The sequence below is a fragment of the Anopheles merus genome, chromosome 2L (assembly GCF_017562075.2).
Source record: "Anopheles merus strain MAF chromosome 2L, AmerM5.1, whole genome shotgun sequence".
Lineage (NCBI taxonomy): Eukaryota > Metazoa > Arthropoda > Insecta > Diptera > Culicidae > Anopheles > Anopheles merus.
This window is the reverse complement of record NC_054083.1, coordinates 15,233,337-15,252,456: the sequence shown is the minus strand read 5'-3', so window position 1 is coordinate 15,252,456 and position 19,120 is coordinate 15,233,337. Positions and strand designations below refer to the sequence as shown.

The window sequence follows — 19,120 nt, the reverse complement described above, 5'->3', positions numbered from 1 at the left end:
AAAAAAATATCTAAATATCTCAAAAAGTTGCAACTTTTAGTAGAGTCATAGGCCGATTCAATCGAATCTTCGAATCTATTATTGCATATTGTTGGGGAGTGCCCTCGTGTAGACGGCCTTACAGATGCAGATGCTGCATGGGCCTCCTTCTCTCAGGTGACAGGGACTGTCACCTAGAGACGAAGTAAGCACGAAGAGGTCACTCCCCCACGAGCTGAGCCGAGAGATAGACGTGAGCGGGTCTCCGTCTAAGCATTTGTAGATTATAAGTTTTATTGTAATAGATATAAGTTTTATCACCTGAGACTGTATATGTTTTGTGTACCGTCAAGTCAAGTTGAGAACGTAGACATAACATCTGGTGACGAGTTTTAAAGTGATCGTGTTGTTTTGTGCCCGTCAAAAGCAACATTTGGAACCCGAGGTTACGTAGTGCGCGTCGTATTTATTTATTCGTGTACGTGCGTTCGCGTTCAGTGTTTTTAAAATACCACCGAGACGAAAAAGGGCTAGAATGAATAGCCAAGGCGACAAGGAGGCGGATGAGCAGCGTAGGCAGTCGCAGCAATGGTTTCAACACGCTTTGTCTCCAGGACCGGCAAATCCTGCTCCAGTGCCAGCGATGCCGCCATTTCAGATGCCAACAGCCGAGAATGGTGTACCGCCATCGCAAATCGCAGGAACGTCGGGTCATCAACCTACGCCGGGAACGTCGGATGTAATGTAAATCGTGCTGCAACTCCAAACGCAAATGAACAAATTACTTTTAATTCATCGTGAAGGTAATGTTTCACAACCACCGCTTGTATCATCACCAGCCCCAAACCACGAGCAAATTCTAGATTCGCTTTGTGGTCATATAAAAGAGTTTCGCTTCGATGAAGAGGAAAGAGTTACCTTCGCGAATTGGTTTTCTCGATACGAAGATTTATTCGCTAAGAACGCTTCGAAGCTCGATGATGCAGCAAATGTGCGGCTATTAATTCGGAAGTTGGGCAGTAGCGAGTACAACAGATACGCCAGTTTTATTTTGCCAAAACATGCTCGCGATTACACGTTCGACGAAACCGTAAAGAAACTCACAGCTCTTTTTGGCAGCAAAGAGTCCGTTTTGAGAAGACGTTATAAGTGTTTGAATACCACTAAAGCATATAGTGAGGATTATCTGTCCTTTGCTTGCCGGGTGAACAGAGCGTGTGTGGACTTTGAGGTTGGCAAAATAAGCGAAGAACAACTGAAGTGTCTCATCTTCGTGTGCGGGTTACGGAACGAAAGCGACGAAGAGATTCGTACTCGACTTCTTTCACTAATAGAAAACCGGCCGGAGATTGAAGATTTGAATTGAAGATTGAAGATTTAACGGAAGAGTGCCAACGCGTACTAAATTTGAAAATGGATAGCGCAATGATAGAAAAAACACCCATAGAAAAAGTGTGAGCAGTAGCAAAGAGCAATGATCGACAATATGGTAGAAGACAAAATGGTTACGATAGTATTCAACACACACAACAGCCAAATTATCAGTATGGCCGCGCTAGAAGCTGCTGGCTGTGTGGAGGCGACCATCATGCAATAAAGTGCAATCTTAAAAATTATAAATACTCCATCTGCAACACTATGGGACACAAAGAAGGCTACTGTAGCTCGGCAATTCGTTGGAACGCGAGCAGAAGAAAAAGTGCGATCAGAAGCGTTACGATTATGGAAGTTGGAAGCGGGCGAGGAAGAAGCATCGATGTGCTGATAAATCGAACTAAGGTGAGAAAGATGGTGGATACCGGCGCAGACATAACCATCGCTTCATCGAGATTATGGCAACAGATGGGGGAACCAGTGTTGAAACCATCAACGATAATGGCAAGAACGGCATCGGGGGAGCAGCTGAATCTACTTGGGGAGTTTACTGCTAAAATTACACTAGCCCAACAACGCGAAGATTGTGTGATACGAGTGGCCTCGGAGAACCTCTCACTTTTTGGAAGAGATGCGATGGACATTTTCAACCGCTGGAACGTACCGCTGGCAACTGTTTGCAAACAACTGTCTTCGGTGAGCATGGGTTCTAACTATTTTAAAGATTTTGAAGATCTATTTTTAGATGAACCAGGATGCTGTAAGCAAGGAAGAATCCAGTAGGTCCTAAAAGAAGGCGCGATTCCAGTTTTTCGTCCTACGAGACCAGCTGTTAATGTAGAACTGGATCGGCTGGAGCGAGAGGGAATTATCACCCCCGTAGATTATTCGTCATGGGCCGCGCCTATTGTGGTAGTGGCAAGGCCAACGGATCAATACGCATCTGTGGAGACTATTCTACGGGGCTGAACGATGCGTTGCAACCCCATCAGTATCCGATTCCGCACCCTGAAGACATTTTTACCGCATTAGGACAGTCGAAAATTTTTAGTCAGATAGACCTATCAGACGCTTTTCTCCAAGTAGAGGTAGAGGAAAATTGCCGCGAGCTCCTTACCGTGAATACCCATAGGGGTTTATATGTATACAATCGCCTTCCACCCGGTATAAAATCTGCGCCAGGGGCCTACCAGCAACTCATGGACACTATGTTGGCGGCATTGAATGATGTGGCCGCATATCTGGATGATATCGTAGTAGGTGGAGTTGATGAAACCACACACAGACAAAATCTGCGAGCAGTGTTTACCACACTGTGTGAGCATGGGTTTAAGATTAGACGAGAGAAATGTACGTTTATGAAAAAGGAGATAAAGTATTTAGGACATATTTTGGATCGTAACGGTTTGCGACCAGAACCTACTAAGGTGAGGCTATACTCAAGATGCCAGCTCCAAAGCAGCTATCTGAGGTGCGATCCTTCTTAGGTGCAATCAATTTTTACGGTCGATTTGTACCACAAATGCGCAATCTGCGGTATCCCTTGGATGAGTTGTTGAAAAAGGAAGGGGCATTTCAGTGGACTCCTGAGTGTCAAAATGCTTTTCAAATGATCAAACGAATTTTAAAATCGGATCTACTTTTGACACATTACGATCCAACTAAAGAAATTATAGTAGCTGCTGATGCTTCTTCTGTAGGAGTCGGAGCGACGCTTAGTCATCGCATGGAGGATGGAACCTTGAAAGTAGTACAACACGCAGCAAGAGCATTGACAAAAGCAGAAATGAACTACAGTCAGCCAGATCGCGAGGGTTTAGCCGTGATATTTGCTGTTACAAAGTTCCAACGCATGATTTATGGGCGTAGATTACATGTTACAAACGGATCATGCTCCGCTGTTAAGAATTTTCAGTGCACGCGCAGGTATACCAATTACACACAGCAAATAGGCTCCAGAGTTGGGCTTTAACGTTGCTACAATATGATTTTAAAATCGAGTAACGATTTTAACAAATTTGGTAACGCTGATATATTGTCCCGACTGATAGAAGAACACGAGCACCCAGAAGAAGATTATGTTATAGCGAGCATCGAATTAGACAATGACATGAATGCTATTATAGATAACGTAACTAAAGCAATGCCGCTAACATATAGCAATATTAGGGAAGCAACTAAAAGAGATCCAACGTTGACAAAAGTATCAAAGTACATTCAGGAAGGTTGGCCTCAGAGAAAATCAAACGACATAATGTTGAGAAGCTTCCAGGCACGAAGCGAAGCATTAAGCACACTTAGAGAATGCATCTTATTTGGAGAGCGATTGGTCGTTCCAGAAGCATTGCGTAGGAAATTTTTAGACAACTACACCTGGACACCCCGGAATACAGCGTATGAAGTCACTGGCGCGAAGCTATGTTTACTGGCCTGGTTTAGACTCGGAAATAGCTGAGTTAGTGAAGTCGTGTCCACAGTGCGCAGCAGCAGAAAATCTCCTCCACATAGTACGCCAATAGCCTGGCCCACTACGTCTGCTCCGTGGCAAAGAGTGCATGTGGATTATGCGGGACCAATCGATGGATTTTATTATCTCCTTGCAATCGATTCTTTTTCAAAGTGGCCAGAGATAGTGCAAACGACCAAATCACGACTCAAGCAACGATTCGTATTTTACGTGGATTATTCGCAAGGCTGGGTATGCCGAATGTACTAGTTAGTGACAATGGCACTCAGTTCTCAAGTGCGGAATTTGGGGAATTCTATACCACCAACGGGATAGAACATATTAGAACCGCTCCTTACCACCCCCAGTCGAATGGACAGGCGGAACGATTCGTAGACTCTCTTAAGCGAGGGCTAAAGAAAATCAGCGAGGGAGGAGCATCGGCCCAAGAGTCACTGGACATTTTCTATTGATGTATAGAAGCTCTCCAAATAGGCAGTTAGAAAACGGCAAACCACCAGCGGAACTGATGCTTGGGAGAAGAATGCGTACCTGCATGGAATGCTTCGTATACCTCCCGAATCTGAACCAGAATCTCCCGTGCCTCAACAACGCGTTCGCTGTTTCAAACGAGGCGATACGCGAAAGTCAATGCACAAAACAAATGGAAATGGAAAAAAGGTGTTATAGAAGACAGGATGGGGAAGGTCATGTACGAAGTAGTCGATGAAGAAGGAAAAATATTTCGGTCACATATTAATCAGTTAAATCCTCGTTACACCAATTCTTATACCCTTGCAAATTCTTCCAGCACATACACACCGTTTAAACGTGCCTTGGATATGAGTATCTTGATGGATGGTAACGTGGCTATAACCAGACCAGATCCGGCTCCAAATGTCTGCGCGCAACCGTCCGATTCGATACTAGCAAGCGCAGCAGCTACGTGCTCGCCAACACCGCAGGTTCCTTGTCCACCACCATCAAGAGAGATTGCCATACGTTCGGAAACATTCCCGGAAGACATGCATAGTGAGTCTGCGATGCCAGTGTAGCCTCTACGCCGTTCTTCCCGAACACGAAGATCGCCGCGTTGGATGGCTATGTACAAACCGTATTAAAGCAGGGGGGATGTTGGGGAGTGCCTCGTGTAGCCGGCCTTACAGATGCAGATGCTGCATGGGCCTCCTTCTCTCAGGTGACAGGGACTGTCACCTAGAGACGAAGTGAGCACGAAAAGGTCACTCCCCCACGAGCCGAGCCGAGAGATAGACGTGAGCGGGTCTCCGTCTAAGCATTTGTAGATTATAAGTTGTATTGTAATAGATATAAGTTTTATCACCTGAGACTGTATATGTTTTGTTTACCATCAAGTCAAGTTGAGAACGTAGACATAAGACATATGTACTACTGTGAACTAGTATCACCGATGTAATCTACACATCTCTGCATACAGTGATATGAAATACAGTTTGAGGATTTCATTATATTCACTTATTCCACCTCTCTACAAATTTGGATGATAGAGATATTCCCGGTTACACATTTACTTGCCTTTTTTTGTTTTTTCGTTCGTCACGTTGAATTACTAGCCCGGCTGAATGCATGTCAGCAAATCTGTTGGCATTTCCAGACAACTTTGAGACCATGTTTTCATATGAAATTAGAGCGCCTTACTCTCAAATGATCCAACAAATTCATCAGATTTAACGTTTTCTGACAGTGGAGGATTAACACGAGTAGAGACCCTAAGCGGTCACGCTAATGTTCCAATCCTACTCAAGTATCCAGCGACAAGCTTGATTGAGGAATTCTCATTCAATAAAATACTAAAAGGAAGTATTTTTGTGAGTGTTGGACCTTGGAGCACTAAACGGCTACTTTTTTTTAGTTTGCGTGGTTTAAAAAGTTCTGTTTTAGCATCAGTGTAGGTTCAGGTCAAGTTCAAGCTGGACTCTTTCTTTGGTAAATAATCGAAGTAAAGACTACAATTCGCCCAAGATTTCGCCTATCTCGGGTCAAAGGTCAACGACGACCTTTACGAGATGTGCGGCGTTATTATTGTAGTGTAGCGTATCAAGCTTGCCAAGCTTCGTTGGGCTGGCCTTGCTATACGCATAGAACCGTACGACCCAGCCCGCAAAGTACTTTTAGGCCATCCACAAAGACAGAGGGGTCATGGTAGGCTAAGTTGAATAAGACAATTTATGAACTGAAAAAAAACATCCCGGAATAGGCATTTCCAAGCCAATCACAAGGAGCAGTAATGAAGTATTTGCCTCGTCTGAAGCTGGTCAAGCCATTCAAGGGATTAATCTGTAGTACGAGACCTGAATTTAACTGAAGTACAGTCAACTCTCTCTTATATGAGAGGGGGTTTCAAATTACAGAGGTTGAAAGTGTATGAAAAGTCCATACAAACAAGAAAGAGTCATAACATTTAGTATGTAGCCTGAACTGTTGCTATAGGAAACTGCGAACACGATTGTCAATTTGAGCATACATTATTCAATAACCATGGCAACTTACTTACTTACTTATCCGGCACTACAACCGCTTTGCGGTCTTGGCCTGCCTCAGGAGTGTCCGAAACCGCTCACGGTCTCGCGCCTTCGTCTGCCAGTCCGTTATCCCGGCTTAATGGCGGACGCCTCCACGCCATATTGCCACCTCAATTTGGGCCTACCACGCCTCCTCTGTCCTTGTGGACGGCCTAAAAAGACTTTACGGGCTGGGTCGTCCGTTTCCATGCGATACATGGCCAGCCCACCGGAGCCTGGCGAGCTTTATACGCTGTACGACAGTGAGGTCGCCGTACATCTCGTATAGCTCGTCATTATAGCGGCTCCTCCATTGTCCTTCCACATACGGGGCCAAGTATCCTTCTGAGCATCTTCCTCTCGAACGCGGCTAAGAGGTTTCGTCAGATTTGGACAGTGTCCATGTCTCAGAGGCGTATGTGAGTACTGGTACTATATAGCTACTATATAGTCCCAGCTTCGTCCGTCGCGATAGGTTCTTTGAGGTGAACTGATTTTTCAGGCTGTAGAATGACCGGTTGGCAGCCAGCATCCTTGCGCGCAACTCAGCTTCCATGCTGTTGTCGTTGCTGACCTTTGACCCAAGATAGGTGAATTGTGGGACGACTTCAAAAGTGCGTTCACCTATCTGCACGTCACGCCTACGTAGATTCTGATTATTTGTTGTGGGCCCGCTGATTTTTGCCACCATCAGTTTGTTTGTCTTTGGCCTCGTTTTCTGCAATCCGAGGCTCTCTGCCGCCTGCTCGATCCTTGATAGGCTTCTGCTACATAGGAGAGCCGCAGACCAATGATGTCTATATCATCAGCGTATGCCAGGATCTGGTTGACTTATAAAGATGGTTCCCGTAGTCTCCACCCTCGAGTTACGGATGGCCCTCTCTAGCGCCAGGTTGAATAAGAGACAAGCAAGCCCGTCTATGCTAGGTGGCAGTAGCATGTCACCATCTGCTAGTGGCGCTTCTAGCTGTTCGCTAAACTGTCATTGAGTAGATAGTTCTATCAAAGTACTGAGCCCACCGCAAGAGAGTGACGGCTCTGGCTGGGTACTGACCAATCTCCATCCTTTGTTGCGACAAGCATTACCTTAGGTACAACGTTGTTTCGGGGACCGGCTATCGCTTGGTAACTTTCGTGTCGGTCCGTACCCTCTCTGGTTGAGCTCGATTCCCGCATGTTTTGTCTTCCAAGCATGCTTCTGGGAGCGGTGAACTCGTTTCTCTTCGCGTCTAAGCCGTGAACCTCTGCGCATGCCCGCGTTCTATGCCGTGGTGCATTGCTCGTATGCAGTATTCTTACGTTCGGTCACTTGTCTGCATTCATCGTCGAACCAGCCAGATTTGGTGTTGCCACGACGTGGTGGGAGTATATTTCTTGCAAACCATGGCAACACCATACACAAATAAGAGGTATATAGATTTCAGAGGTTTTCCAAATGAGAGGGACAAAAATGTGTTGGAAATCAAGGGACTGAACATTAAATTAGAGAGGCGTCAAATAAGAGAGGGTTCACTGTAGAACGAACTGTTAATCGAGGTTATTGTAGATCTAGCAAACGCGTAGTTGACAAATCGCAAAGGCAGATCGCAGTAGTCTGTAATAGCATGTACCAATAGTTAGTTGTAAAAAACACCACAAGAACGGACGTCTCTAGGTTATGGGCCCAGCCAAGCAGAAAGAAGTGGCGATTCACGGAATCCCATAGTTTTCCGGAACAGGCTACGACACCTGGAAGTTTAGGATCGAAGTGTATTTAAAACCTCGAAGGTATAGGACGCAGTCGTAAAGGATTTTCCAACAGAAGCTAGTGAAGTGGCCACGTTCGAGGAAATGGACCAAGGACAAGTCGTTGCTGGGGAGTTTCATTTCAGATGAGTACTTAGGATGTATACAAGAAAAGACCACAGCGAAGAAAATGTGGAACGATCTAGTAGATACTTTCGTGGTGTTCTCATAGTTCCCAATACTCACCAGCAAGAACGGACGTCTTTAGAGGTTCATATAGCGGATTTGGCAAAAGGCAAAGATTCAAGGATTGATCATTTGAAGAGGGTCGTTGAAGTTCATTGGTCATAGTACATTATAGGTCGATTAATTTCTTCCATTCCGTTTCGATTCAACACCAAATACTGTGTTAATCCCATCGCCGTGTTAATCGCTGCTTACGCAATATCCGTGTCCATTTTCGCATCACTTGAGCTCCTTAATCAAGTACTCAAATGAAGAATGTAGGATTCTTGACATGCATTCATAATGCTTAATTTCCAAAAGTTTTCGCTTTGGCATAAGCCGGTTGGTTAAGCTCTTCCGTTGAAAAGCTTCATGGAGTCTGTCTAAAAATTTTGCTTCCAACTCCTCCTGTGCTTTACATACTCCCAGGCGGGAACATGTATTTCGCCGATGGACCCCTTCCGATCATCAAAAAAAAATCTAAAATCTCCTTGAACAGTCTTCCCTTCCATTCGACGCGTGTCATCATGGCTATGTTCCACATACTCTTTACGTAAAAATAGCACACTTACTCCGAGTTTACACAACTTCACGCGTTGCCTTTACTTATCGTACACTTGTTACAGCTTCTTTTCGAGCTGCGTCTTGCAGCAGCTGTGTGTCCACTTCGTCTCCTGGTAGCTGTACGTACCGTACGACCGAACCTCGGATGAACAATTCTTTACCGACAGCATATGTGGATACTTTTCCGGATCGGTCACGCTGATGTCTGTGAGCTTTATGTTTAGATACTGATCAACCGAATGTAGCGTTCCACAAATACTGCAACGACACACATTTGGGATCAGAAAGATGGACACGAAATAAAAGAGCTAAATTATCTCGCATATGCCGGCAAGCCAAACTTGCTCTGCAAATGGACACTGCAAGCACTGGGGCCTATGCTTACCTCAGGTCATTTTTCAGTTCGACGACGACATCCTTCCCGACGAGAGATTTGAAAAAGGAATAGAATAGCTACAAACAACAAACAATAGTTGGTTAGTTTTTTCTTTACACCTCATTAAAATGTTCTATTTACCATCTTAATTAAAGATTAAAGTTCCTACAGTCTCGAACGATGAGGCTTTGTTTTGTACTTTGCCGACATTGGCGCAAATGGCATTACAACGCATGGCCCAGGTCCGTCCATTTCTGTACCACTTGACAGCAATCATCGATTTTTTTTTTTCAATTAATTTTTAACATCGTTCAAATAAATTTCGCCCATCTTTTATGTTTTATTAATTTATTTCATTTAATTTGTGCGAGAAATAACAGTACAGGAATAAAATAAGAACAATATGTAGAATAATTTAATAATTATCCAATCCCCTCTTTCATAGGAACTGTATACGAATTGACATTAAAACGATAAGTTAAGATTCAAACGAATTTTTGTTCCCGATTTTGTTTTAAATGGTCACCTTCTTTATAATTTTTTTTAAGATTCCTTTCCTTTAGCAAAGCATAAGGAAAACTCCTTCATAAATAATTAACACAAAACCCCATTTCGACGGCTATTTGTTGCGCCAAACTGTCATTGGCATTTGAAGTACGTTTTCCATCGTGTCCTGTCAATTCGCGATACAATGGTCCAGCCTGGTCACATACTGACCTTGCTTCTTCGCATCAGAAATTGACAAATAAAAAAGAAGTCAAGCAGCAAAAAACTCTGAAAAGCAATATGTCAAAGAATAGGATTTTGGTAAACAATCAAAGAAAATTTTAATTTTCTTACTATTTCCCGGCCTAAATGGAAGTGAAAATGCAGCACCGGACACGGGCACATGCGTTCCAGATACAGGTAGGTGCTGGCGAATGGCCTCATTTCCGCTGGCCACTCCCGAGACGGGTCGATGATGCCCTCAGTGGCTCGTAAATTGGGTCTGCAACACTCCAACCAGTTCCCCCCAGCTAATGCTACGCTGTTTTTTTCTCTCTCTCCCTTTGTGTGTTCCGTCGGTGCGTTACCACGATTGGCGCGTCCATTGCACAATATGTCTGTGGCCAAATGTTCTCTGCTGTCGAAAATTCGCCCCGCCGCTGTGCGTGCTGCCATCACTTGCGTCCTTCCCGCGTACCAGGTCAAAGCGCTGATCAAAACGCTGAAATGTCTACAGTCAGACGATAATACCAGGCGCTGCTGTTTCTCATCTCGGCCATCAAGCTGTACGTCAAGTTCCTGTACAATGATTGCCAGGAGCGTCTCTACAAACCAGCAATACTCAAAGAGTTGAACAATATCGAAAATGTGATTGTGGTGAACCTGCTGAAGACGCGCAGCGCGCCAGCGTCCGGCTCGTCCCTGTCGGTCGCCACCGGCCGCACGACCGTGTCCTCGTTTGGTGGCGACCTCGCGGGCAAGGTCTGTCTCGACATCGACACCAGCACCAGCGTCCGCTGCACGGATCTCTCGCTCGGTAGCGATGGTTTGTTGTTGATGCACCCGTATCGCACCCGCGAACCTCCGCTAGCTCCCTGGGACCTTCGGGGGAAGCTACTGCGGGGCAACCTGTTCGACGGTCTGCCACTGACCGGCAGCGTGCGGCTAGGGCCAGAGTACAGCAGCAGAGGTGGAACGTTACTCAAGGCGGGACAGCGAGCTGGGGGCGCAAATCGATGGCTGGGGAACGTTCGGATGAATCGTGCGCTGGTTCGTATGATCGCCAATCACGATTTTAAGCTACTGTTCAACATGTTCGAACAAAGCATCTTTCCCGCGTGGAAAATCTACAAAAACGAGCAAATATTTGTACGGAAACGGCCCGCCCTAACCACGGTCACGGTGCGCACTTCCCTTCCCGCCATTTGCTACGGAAGCGGTTCGTCGCACTCGCCACCTGCCACGTACATCAAGAAGGAGGAGTTCGACTTCGACACGCCGTACTCCATCGCAGACGATCACTGCTTCGAGGAGATCAAGGACGAGGACGACGAGGACCTTCTGCTGATGAAGGAAGACGACTCGATAGACAATTCGAACGAAATCTTCTCGGAGGAGGAATCATCCACCAACAACACCTCCCTGATGCTGTCGTCCGACACCAACACGCTGGACACGAACGATTCCAGCATGGTTTCGCACGAGCGCAACAAGGAACAGGTGTACCAGTGCTTACTTTGTGATAAAGGTGTGTGTGTGTGTTTTGTGCATATTCTACTGATCGCATTGTTGATTGTGTGTGTTATTATAAACGTTCCTTTCTCATCCCGCCGCAGCTATAGGAAACGCAAATCTCTTGTCATCCACTTCAGCCACCATCCGGGATTTTGTCCCGATTGTGGCAAACAGCGAGGAGTAACCTCAGAGGTAATGATTGCTCACACGTGTATTCCAGGAGCAAACGGAGTGAATAATGTCGAAAAATGTTGCACATACTTTCTTGCAGGAAATCGTTGAACACAATCGAATCTATCACAAAAACCGGCCTCACATATGTGAGCACTGCGGGGAAACCTTCACGCGAAATCAACAGTATCAGATACACGTCCAGGGTCATTTTATAAGCAAGGATAGGGTAGCGGAGCAAAACTGTAAAAGTAAGTATGCTAAGTTTAGCTTTCGGTACCAGTGAGTGCATCGATGTGAACTCTTTGATTCCACTCCCTATCATTTCAGAAACTCACAAGTACAGCTGTAAAACATGCGGTATCGTTTTTAACAATCAAAAATATCTCGAAAAGCACATCCAGAAACCAACCACCAGGCGGAAGGTTTGGTGTGCGACATTTGTGGTGCAATATTTTGTAACAGTATCAAGCTCAGCCAGCACGTCAGCCGCACTCATCACAACGGTAAGCGAGCAGAGGTAAAGAATTTATAAAGATATGCCTTTAACACGGCGCCCGCTTCCTTTTCGCGTTTTCAGTGTTTACTCAGAAAGCTACCTTAGAGAGAAGTTTGCTGCTGCAGGGAACGAGTGTTACGGACAAAGCCTTCACCTGTGAGCAGTGCGGAGCCTCCTTTCTGTCGCAGCCCTCCCTACATGAGCACATCAAACTATCACATTCCGTTCCGGTAAGTTGCAAATCATCGGGACTGATTGGTCACGAAAACAAGGATATCAAACAACGCTTTTAATTTGTAGGAAAACAAATTCGAGTGCAATATCTGCAACAAGCTGTTCGCCGCCAAACGGTCTCTCAAACGCCATAAACTTTGCCATTCGGATGAGCGCGCCTTCCGCTGTACGGTGGAAAACTGCAAGGAATCGTACAAAAACCAATCGCACCTTGCCCGCCACATGAAGACCGCCCATCACATCGATCCGCCGTCAAAGCGACTGCAGAAAGCGAAAGCGGCTGCGGCGGCGGCGGCGGCCGCTGCTGGGGCGGGCACAAGCACGGCCACTGCCTCATCGGCCGATCCCAGCTCGGCCAGCACGGACTTCATCACGCACGGTGACGTTGCGACGATGGGTGGAGGCTCGTGCGATTCGCTGAAGGGTATTGGCAGCAGCACGTTGAAAAAATCGCTTGGAAGCAGCGAAAAGTCGCTCGGCGATAGTAGCACCAACTTTAGCGACAATTTGTCGTCGTTTAATTACGAGTTTTCCGACACGACCGCAGGAACGTCGACACCGGCGCTGGCAGCAGCGATGGGTTCGGCGGGCAGTGACGGTAGCGTGCCGGGCGCGCTTACCGCTAGCAGTAGCGCCCTGGCGGGTCAGCGCCCATCCGCCCTAACCTGCTCCGTTACGGGCATGCAGCAAAGCAGCGGTACGTTCAACGACCCTGCCATCAGCTTTGGTACGAACAAACAGCAGCAGTCGCTGCAGCTGCAACAACAGCAGCAACAACAGCAGCAGCAGCAACAACAGCAGCAACAACAACAGCAGCAACAACAACAGCAGCAACAACAACAGCAGCAACAGCAGCAGCAACAACAACAACAACAACAGCAACAACAACAGCAGCAACAGCAGCAGCAACAACAGCAACAGCAACAACAGCTACAGCTACAACAGCAACAGCTACAACATCAACAACAACCACAACACCTCGGGGTGGGTGGCAGAATCTCGAGTTTGGTGCAGGGACAGCGACGGCGCACCGATCGGCAGCACTTCCCGGTAGTGTCGTTAGTGGTATGCAACCGTTACAGGATCCACTGGCGGCCACGACGGGTAGCTTTATGGACGGTGGACACCATCACCTGCAGAATCATCAGAACCTTCAACACCCCACAGCACACCATCATGGGATTGGACCAATGGCAAATCCGATGGCCAGCACAGCGGGCAGCTTTATGGGCAGTGGCAGCTTAACAGGCGGCACGAGGCGTTTCCCTGTAAGTGCTGGTAGCGTTAATTTATCCTGCATAGTCAATATGGGAGGATTATTATGTTGATCCAAAATAATTTCCTTTTTTTTCATTTTCTTTCCCGTCGTGTAGCTGCCGGAGGGTAACTTTATGTGTGAGCACTGCGATGAAACCAACTTCATAAATGCACAACAGTACCATCTTCATGTGCAGGACCATTTTGCGGCCAAGGATGGTAAAGATCACCCGAACAAAGTACGACGACGATCGCTATAAAAAACGAAACAAAACAAAATCCCCTGCGGTTATAACAGCAGTTGCATGAAATTTTTTTTTTCCCCTTTTTTTCACTATGTTTCAGAGCTGCTGCGGTTAAATTGTAAAACATGCAATCTAGTGTTCGCTACGGGAGCGCAGCTCGATCGGCACATTCACAAAACAAACCATCACACCGAAAGCATAGCGTGTGAAATATGTAGTGCAATATTCAACTCCAACCTAAAAGTTTACCAGCACATGCTGAAGTGTCACAAAAATGGTACGTTAGTCCGGTGGCACTGCCGTTGTCGGCACTGTGCAACACGTAGCTAATACCCGTAAGGTTCATTTTGGATTTTTGTTTCTTCTCCTTCATCCCTCCACAGACGTTTGGTTTGCTTGTGAACAGTGCTCGAAGGTTTTCATATTGAAACAGGACTACGACAAGCATCAGCTGGTGCACCAGACGGTGACGGATCGGTCCATCATCTGTGAGCACTGCGCCTCGTCCTTCCTCACGCAGGAAGCACTAAAGGAACATATCAAAATAGCCCATTCGATGGTAGGTGAAACTGGATGAAATTGGAATTCAACAGCGACAGGGCAAACTCCTGATTAAAACCATTTTCTTTTTTTTTTTTTTTCAACAGGACAAAAAATACAAATGTAACATTTGCAACAAGCTCTTTGCTGCCCGTCGATCGCTCAAACGCCATAAACTGTGCCACGAAGAGGAGGCCGCTTTCCGATGCCCGATCGACGGTTGCAAGGAAGCATTCCGGACGGCGGCAAACCTGGCGAAGCACAAAAAGATGGCACACCCGGCCGGGCTGTCGACTGTTCCCGTACCTGTAGGCAATGTGTTGGCCCACGAGCCAATGGCGGATAAGGTCGGTGCCGGTGTCGGTATGCCAGGCGTAGTCAAGCTGCTGCCGGGCACAATGGCGTCAGGAACGTCCAATGCTCCGGGTAGCTCCGGTGCGCTGAAAGGCATGGAGAAAGCAATGCACCATCCGGATCCACTGCCGGGTGTGACAATGCCGGCGGGAGGGCAGTCGAATGTGATGGGCCAGATGGGCGGCTCGAACCCGATGATGGCGATGGGAAATCCTGCAGCTGGGCTGAAAACAGACGGTCGATCATCCGCTGGCGGTATGATGGTGGTGCCTCCGTCGAGAACGAGCAGCGCTGGCAGCAGCACAGGAATGAGTGGTATTAACAATGGTAGCGTTGGTGCTAATATACCTTACAATCCTTACGATGCTAGTGGAATGAACTACAACAGTGTGCTGGGACCGCCTGGTGCGGGTGTCGTCGCTTCCAGCGGCCCTCATCATCCTCATCATCATCATCATCAGCATCATCTCCAACAACAGCAACAGCAACAGCAACCGCAGCAACAGCCCACACAGCAACAACCACAAGCTCAGCTAGTGCAACATCATTCACAAGCCCATGCTCACCACCATGCCGCTCAAGCTCAGTTTATCGGAATGGGCAATCCGGGCAGTTCTGCGGGGCTTCACTACAGTGGCCGCTCCGGCGGCACGGCATCGGCAGCCACTCCCGAACAACAATCTGTGTCTATGGCATACCGAATGGGAGACACAGCGGTGCCAGGAACCAGCGGAACGGCAAGCGGCAGCACAACCAACATTCCCTACGGCTATGGACAGATGAATAATGCGTTCGATTGGCAAAGCATGGAGATGGGAACTCCGACCAATGCTGAACCAGGCCTAATAAGTGGGTCGGCAGGACAACCGCAGGCGGCCTCTGGTAGCGGGACGATGAAAAGTGCTACCGCCAACAAATACTACAACGCAATGCACGAGCCTAGTTCGGCCGGAAGTCCAGGAGTGGGGGGTGGCAACACAACGGCTGGCTTCCTTTCACCCCAACAACTGCAGCACCAATCTCCCCATCATGCACAGCAGCATCTACAACATCAGCATGCACAACAGTCACAGCTTCAACAGCAACAGCAGCAGCAACATCTTCCTCATCATTCTCATCACGCGCAAGTTGCTGGGCTGCAAAATAAATCTGTGCAAGAACAACACACCCATCAGCAGCAGCAGCAGCAGCAGCAACAACAACAACAGCACATGATGAATATGAACAGCCAAGAAATGATGGGATATCAGGTAAGAAAATGTTGCCTTTTCTTAATTGAAGTAAATTGTTTTAGAGCATTAGAGCCCAATTGTAAACAATTTAATTTGCACTTTCAGGACATGTGGAATGCGAACATGATGAAGATGGAATTCCAAGACGAAGGAAGCGGTACAAATACGGGCAGCACTGTTGGTGCTTACAACAGTCTAGGGAACATTTTAAACAATTTAGAAATGATGGGCAGTAGCAACAGTAACTTCGAACAACAGCAGACGCAGCAACAGCAGTCGCAACAACAGCAGCAGCAGCAAGGCTATGAAATGGTTTCCACACCACGTACCAGTTCCGATACTCATCCACAATCGAGAGGACAGTCTGCTCAATCGCCTGCGTTAACGTCACAGCAAGTACAACATCATCAGCACCATCAACAACAGCAGCAGCAGCAGCATCAACAACAGCTACATCAGCAACAGCAGCAGCCGCATGCGAAAGGAACCCATTTTCACAAACAACAACATCCATCGCACAGTCACGCGCAGATGCTGCCGGGCGTAGAGCCAGGCCAAATGGTGAACCAGCACCATCATCAGCAACACCAGCAGCAACAGCAGCAGCAGCAATATTTTCCAGATCATCACGGGGCACATCAGCAGGTACCACATTCTCATCATACTGGTACGATGGGCCATTCGATGGGAATCCCTCATGGCCATGGCCAGATGCAGCATAGCCATGGACATTCGGCACAGCAAACTCCCAGTCCGCATCATCCTCATCATCAGCACCACTTGCAGCAGCAGCAGCAAATGCAACAACAGTACAACGCCCATCTACCACATCATCCCCAGATGATGCAACATCATCCGCACGCACCCGGACCACCCGGGCAAGTGCCCAGTGGAAGCGGTGGTGGTGGTGGCAGTTTGTCTGGCGGTGGTCCCACTCATATGGCACATCACAATCCAGCACATGCTGGCGTACCCGGCCAGCAGCAGCAGCAGCAGCAGCAACAACAACCTCCCCAACAGCCCGGTATGAGTTTTAATCCCTCCCAGAACGCATCCGATCATGCCAATGCTGGTGCAAATCCTTCCGCATTGCCCGCGGATATCGCGAAAACGCCGAACAATCTACCCTTTGTCGACAGTTTCACGGAATCGATCGACTATCTGCAACAGTCCTTTCAGTACGTGTAATAGCGAACGTAGCTTTTCCTTCTCTTCCTAATCGTCGTGTCCGCCTACCTATACACATTACAGTGCTAAGCCGACCTTTAGCACGTTCGTACGTTTGCTCATTTAGTCAAATTGTAAACTGCAAACATTCCCATTTTATATTGCACCCAAAACGTTCCGGTGTGTTGTACCTTGTTAACTATAACGATAATGCTTTAGAGGTCGACCGTTCGTCGCGTCATCATCTAATGAATGATCGTGACGGTCGTCCAAGTTTGGTATCGTTACATTACATTAAGTGTGTACCGTACAGAGGAGGCTACCATCGAACTTTATTCATTCTTTTCGCTCGATTAATGCTCGCTCAACGACGTACAATTCCGTCGGTCGGCACATTTAAGTGCTGTCAACAGAAACTATATTAAATTTGGCATGTACCGATAACGACGAAAGGCGACAATTTGGACAAAAAGAACAAAGTGCTGGGAAATGTGGTAAACAAACATTAATCTAAAACTGCGAACTAAATTACAAACTTTAGCTTAATTTTAGCACCTACTGCACTACTAGTGATGTGTTCTTTTTAATCAGGAACAGAATTAGTTTTTTTTTTTTTTTGTTATGAAACGGTTTTCCGATTAACACACCTTATTTTAGATTTTATTTAAATCTCGATGCTTTGAGTAAAAAAACGGATCAACTCTATCAGATGCAAAACTGGCTCCCTTGACATAAAAACACACACACTCACTCGGTGAACGTGTAGAACACGTTTGGTTTAGCCATTAGAGCAAGCGCTTAGGAAAGGATGGGAGAAATAATCGTGACAACCGAAAGGGCTTCTAGCCAGCTTTATACGCAATACTGCGCGTATCGCACGCTGTACATGTGAAAATAGACGCATTGTTTTAAGTAGTTGTAAGTTTGGGGTTATCAAATCAAAAACAATGGCCGGCAAAAAATACTACTAACTCTCCGGCCGCACTCTATAACGTAAGCAGGAAGGAAGGAAGGAAAGCATGAACAATATGATTGCGAATAACTGACAAATGTAGGTGCGCGTAGACTCTTACTAAAAGAGCTGTAAAGTGCGTAAAATTTAAATCTAAAAAAAAGAAAAGACCGAGCTGTATCAGGGTTAGGGTGCAAATTAGCTAAGCTGATCGTATAAACACACTTCACATTTATTAGTCCAGGATTAGTTGTTGTTTAAGGTATTTTGTTTTACGAAGGGATTTTTGCACTCAAATGCAGAACCATTAGTATATTTTTGTTTTATTTTATCTATTGTTTTTTTTTTTGTATGTGGCACAGGCCACCATTTTAAGTCGTAGAGATGCTTATGCAACTCACAATTGTAAATAGTCTTTCGTATGTTTTGCGTAGCTTTTATCTAGCTCGGTTCTTCAAGCGGAAGTGAATTGCATTCTGCTTTTGTTTCGACTTGAACTTGACTGTTTTTTTAACCTGAAACTCTTTTGTGTGTAAAATATGTTTCGTTCGTTTCGTTTCTTCCCCATATTTGGAAAAACGCAATACACGAGCTAAAGCGACAACCACAATAAGCAAACAGTTTAGCAGAGATACACGGTAGCGTTTAAATGTATAAGCATGTAAATTGTACATCCTGTAAAGCAACGATGTAGCGACACAACAACAACAACAACCATACCTTCTGTAGCGTATCCGTAAAATATTGACCAACAAACACTAGAAAGATTGTGTTTTGTTTGTCCTTCCAGCACACGGTATGATGATCTCCGCAAAACCCTGCATTTGCGTTAGTTAGGTGCAGTTTGCTTACACGCGCTGCTGATACTCCTGCTGAACGACAATGTGCAGGATGTAAGGATAGTTCTGATTGTTTAGGGTATGCTCTATCACAACACAGACCACAAAAAAGGAGAAGCAAACATAATTAAAGCTCTAAAAGCGGTCGGGAAACTGGCACGAGTACAGCAGAAAAACCCCG

General features: G+C 46.4%; 3 protein-coding genes across 3 annotated transcripts; 2 read left to right on the top strand and 1 right to left on the bottom strand.

Moving 5' to 3' along the window:
- The first annotated feature begins 151 nt into the window (after positions 1-151).
- Positions 152-4,930, top strand: LOC121594444. The gene is made up of 2 exons (XM_041917691.1): positions 152-2,049; positions 4,611-4,930. The coding sequence occupies exons 1-2, from the start codon at positions 1,618-1,620 to the stop codon at positions 4,626-4,628; spliced, it is 450 nt and encodes a 149-aa protein (XP_041773625.1). The 5' UTR covers positions 152-1,617; the 3' UTR covers positions 4,629-4,930.
- Positions 4,931-8,863: 3,933 nt separating this feature from the next.
- On the bottom strand, positions 8,864-9,470 carry LOC121592808 (U6 snRNA-associated Sm-like protein LSm2). The gene is given in 4 exon segments (XM_041914607.1): positions 8,864-9,002; positions 9,005-9,111; positions 9,239-9,306; positions 9,371-9,470. Coding segments are annotated over 4 exon segments (285 nt in total). The 5' UTR covers positions 9,374-9,470; the 3' UTR covers positions 8,864-8,895.
- A 307-nt stretch (positions 9,471-9,777) lies between these two features.
- On the top strand, positions 9,778-17,585 carry LOC121592246. The gene is given in 15 exon segments (XM_041913648.1): positions 9,778-10,135; positions 10,416-10,458; positions 10,461-11,466; positions 11,551-11,641; positions 11,721-11,871; positions 11,951-12,025; positions 12,028-12,126; positions 12,201-12,349; positions 12,420-13,295; positions 13,337-13,621; positions 13,727-13,829; positions 13,956-14,132; positions 14,239-14,414; positions 14,503-15,999; positions 16,087-17,585. Coding segments are annotated over 15 exon segments (5,862 nt in total). The 5' UTR covers positions 9,778-10,084; the 3' UTR covers positions 17,170-17,585.
- Positions 17,586-19,120: the final 1,535 nt, after the last annotated feature.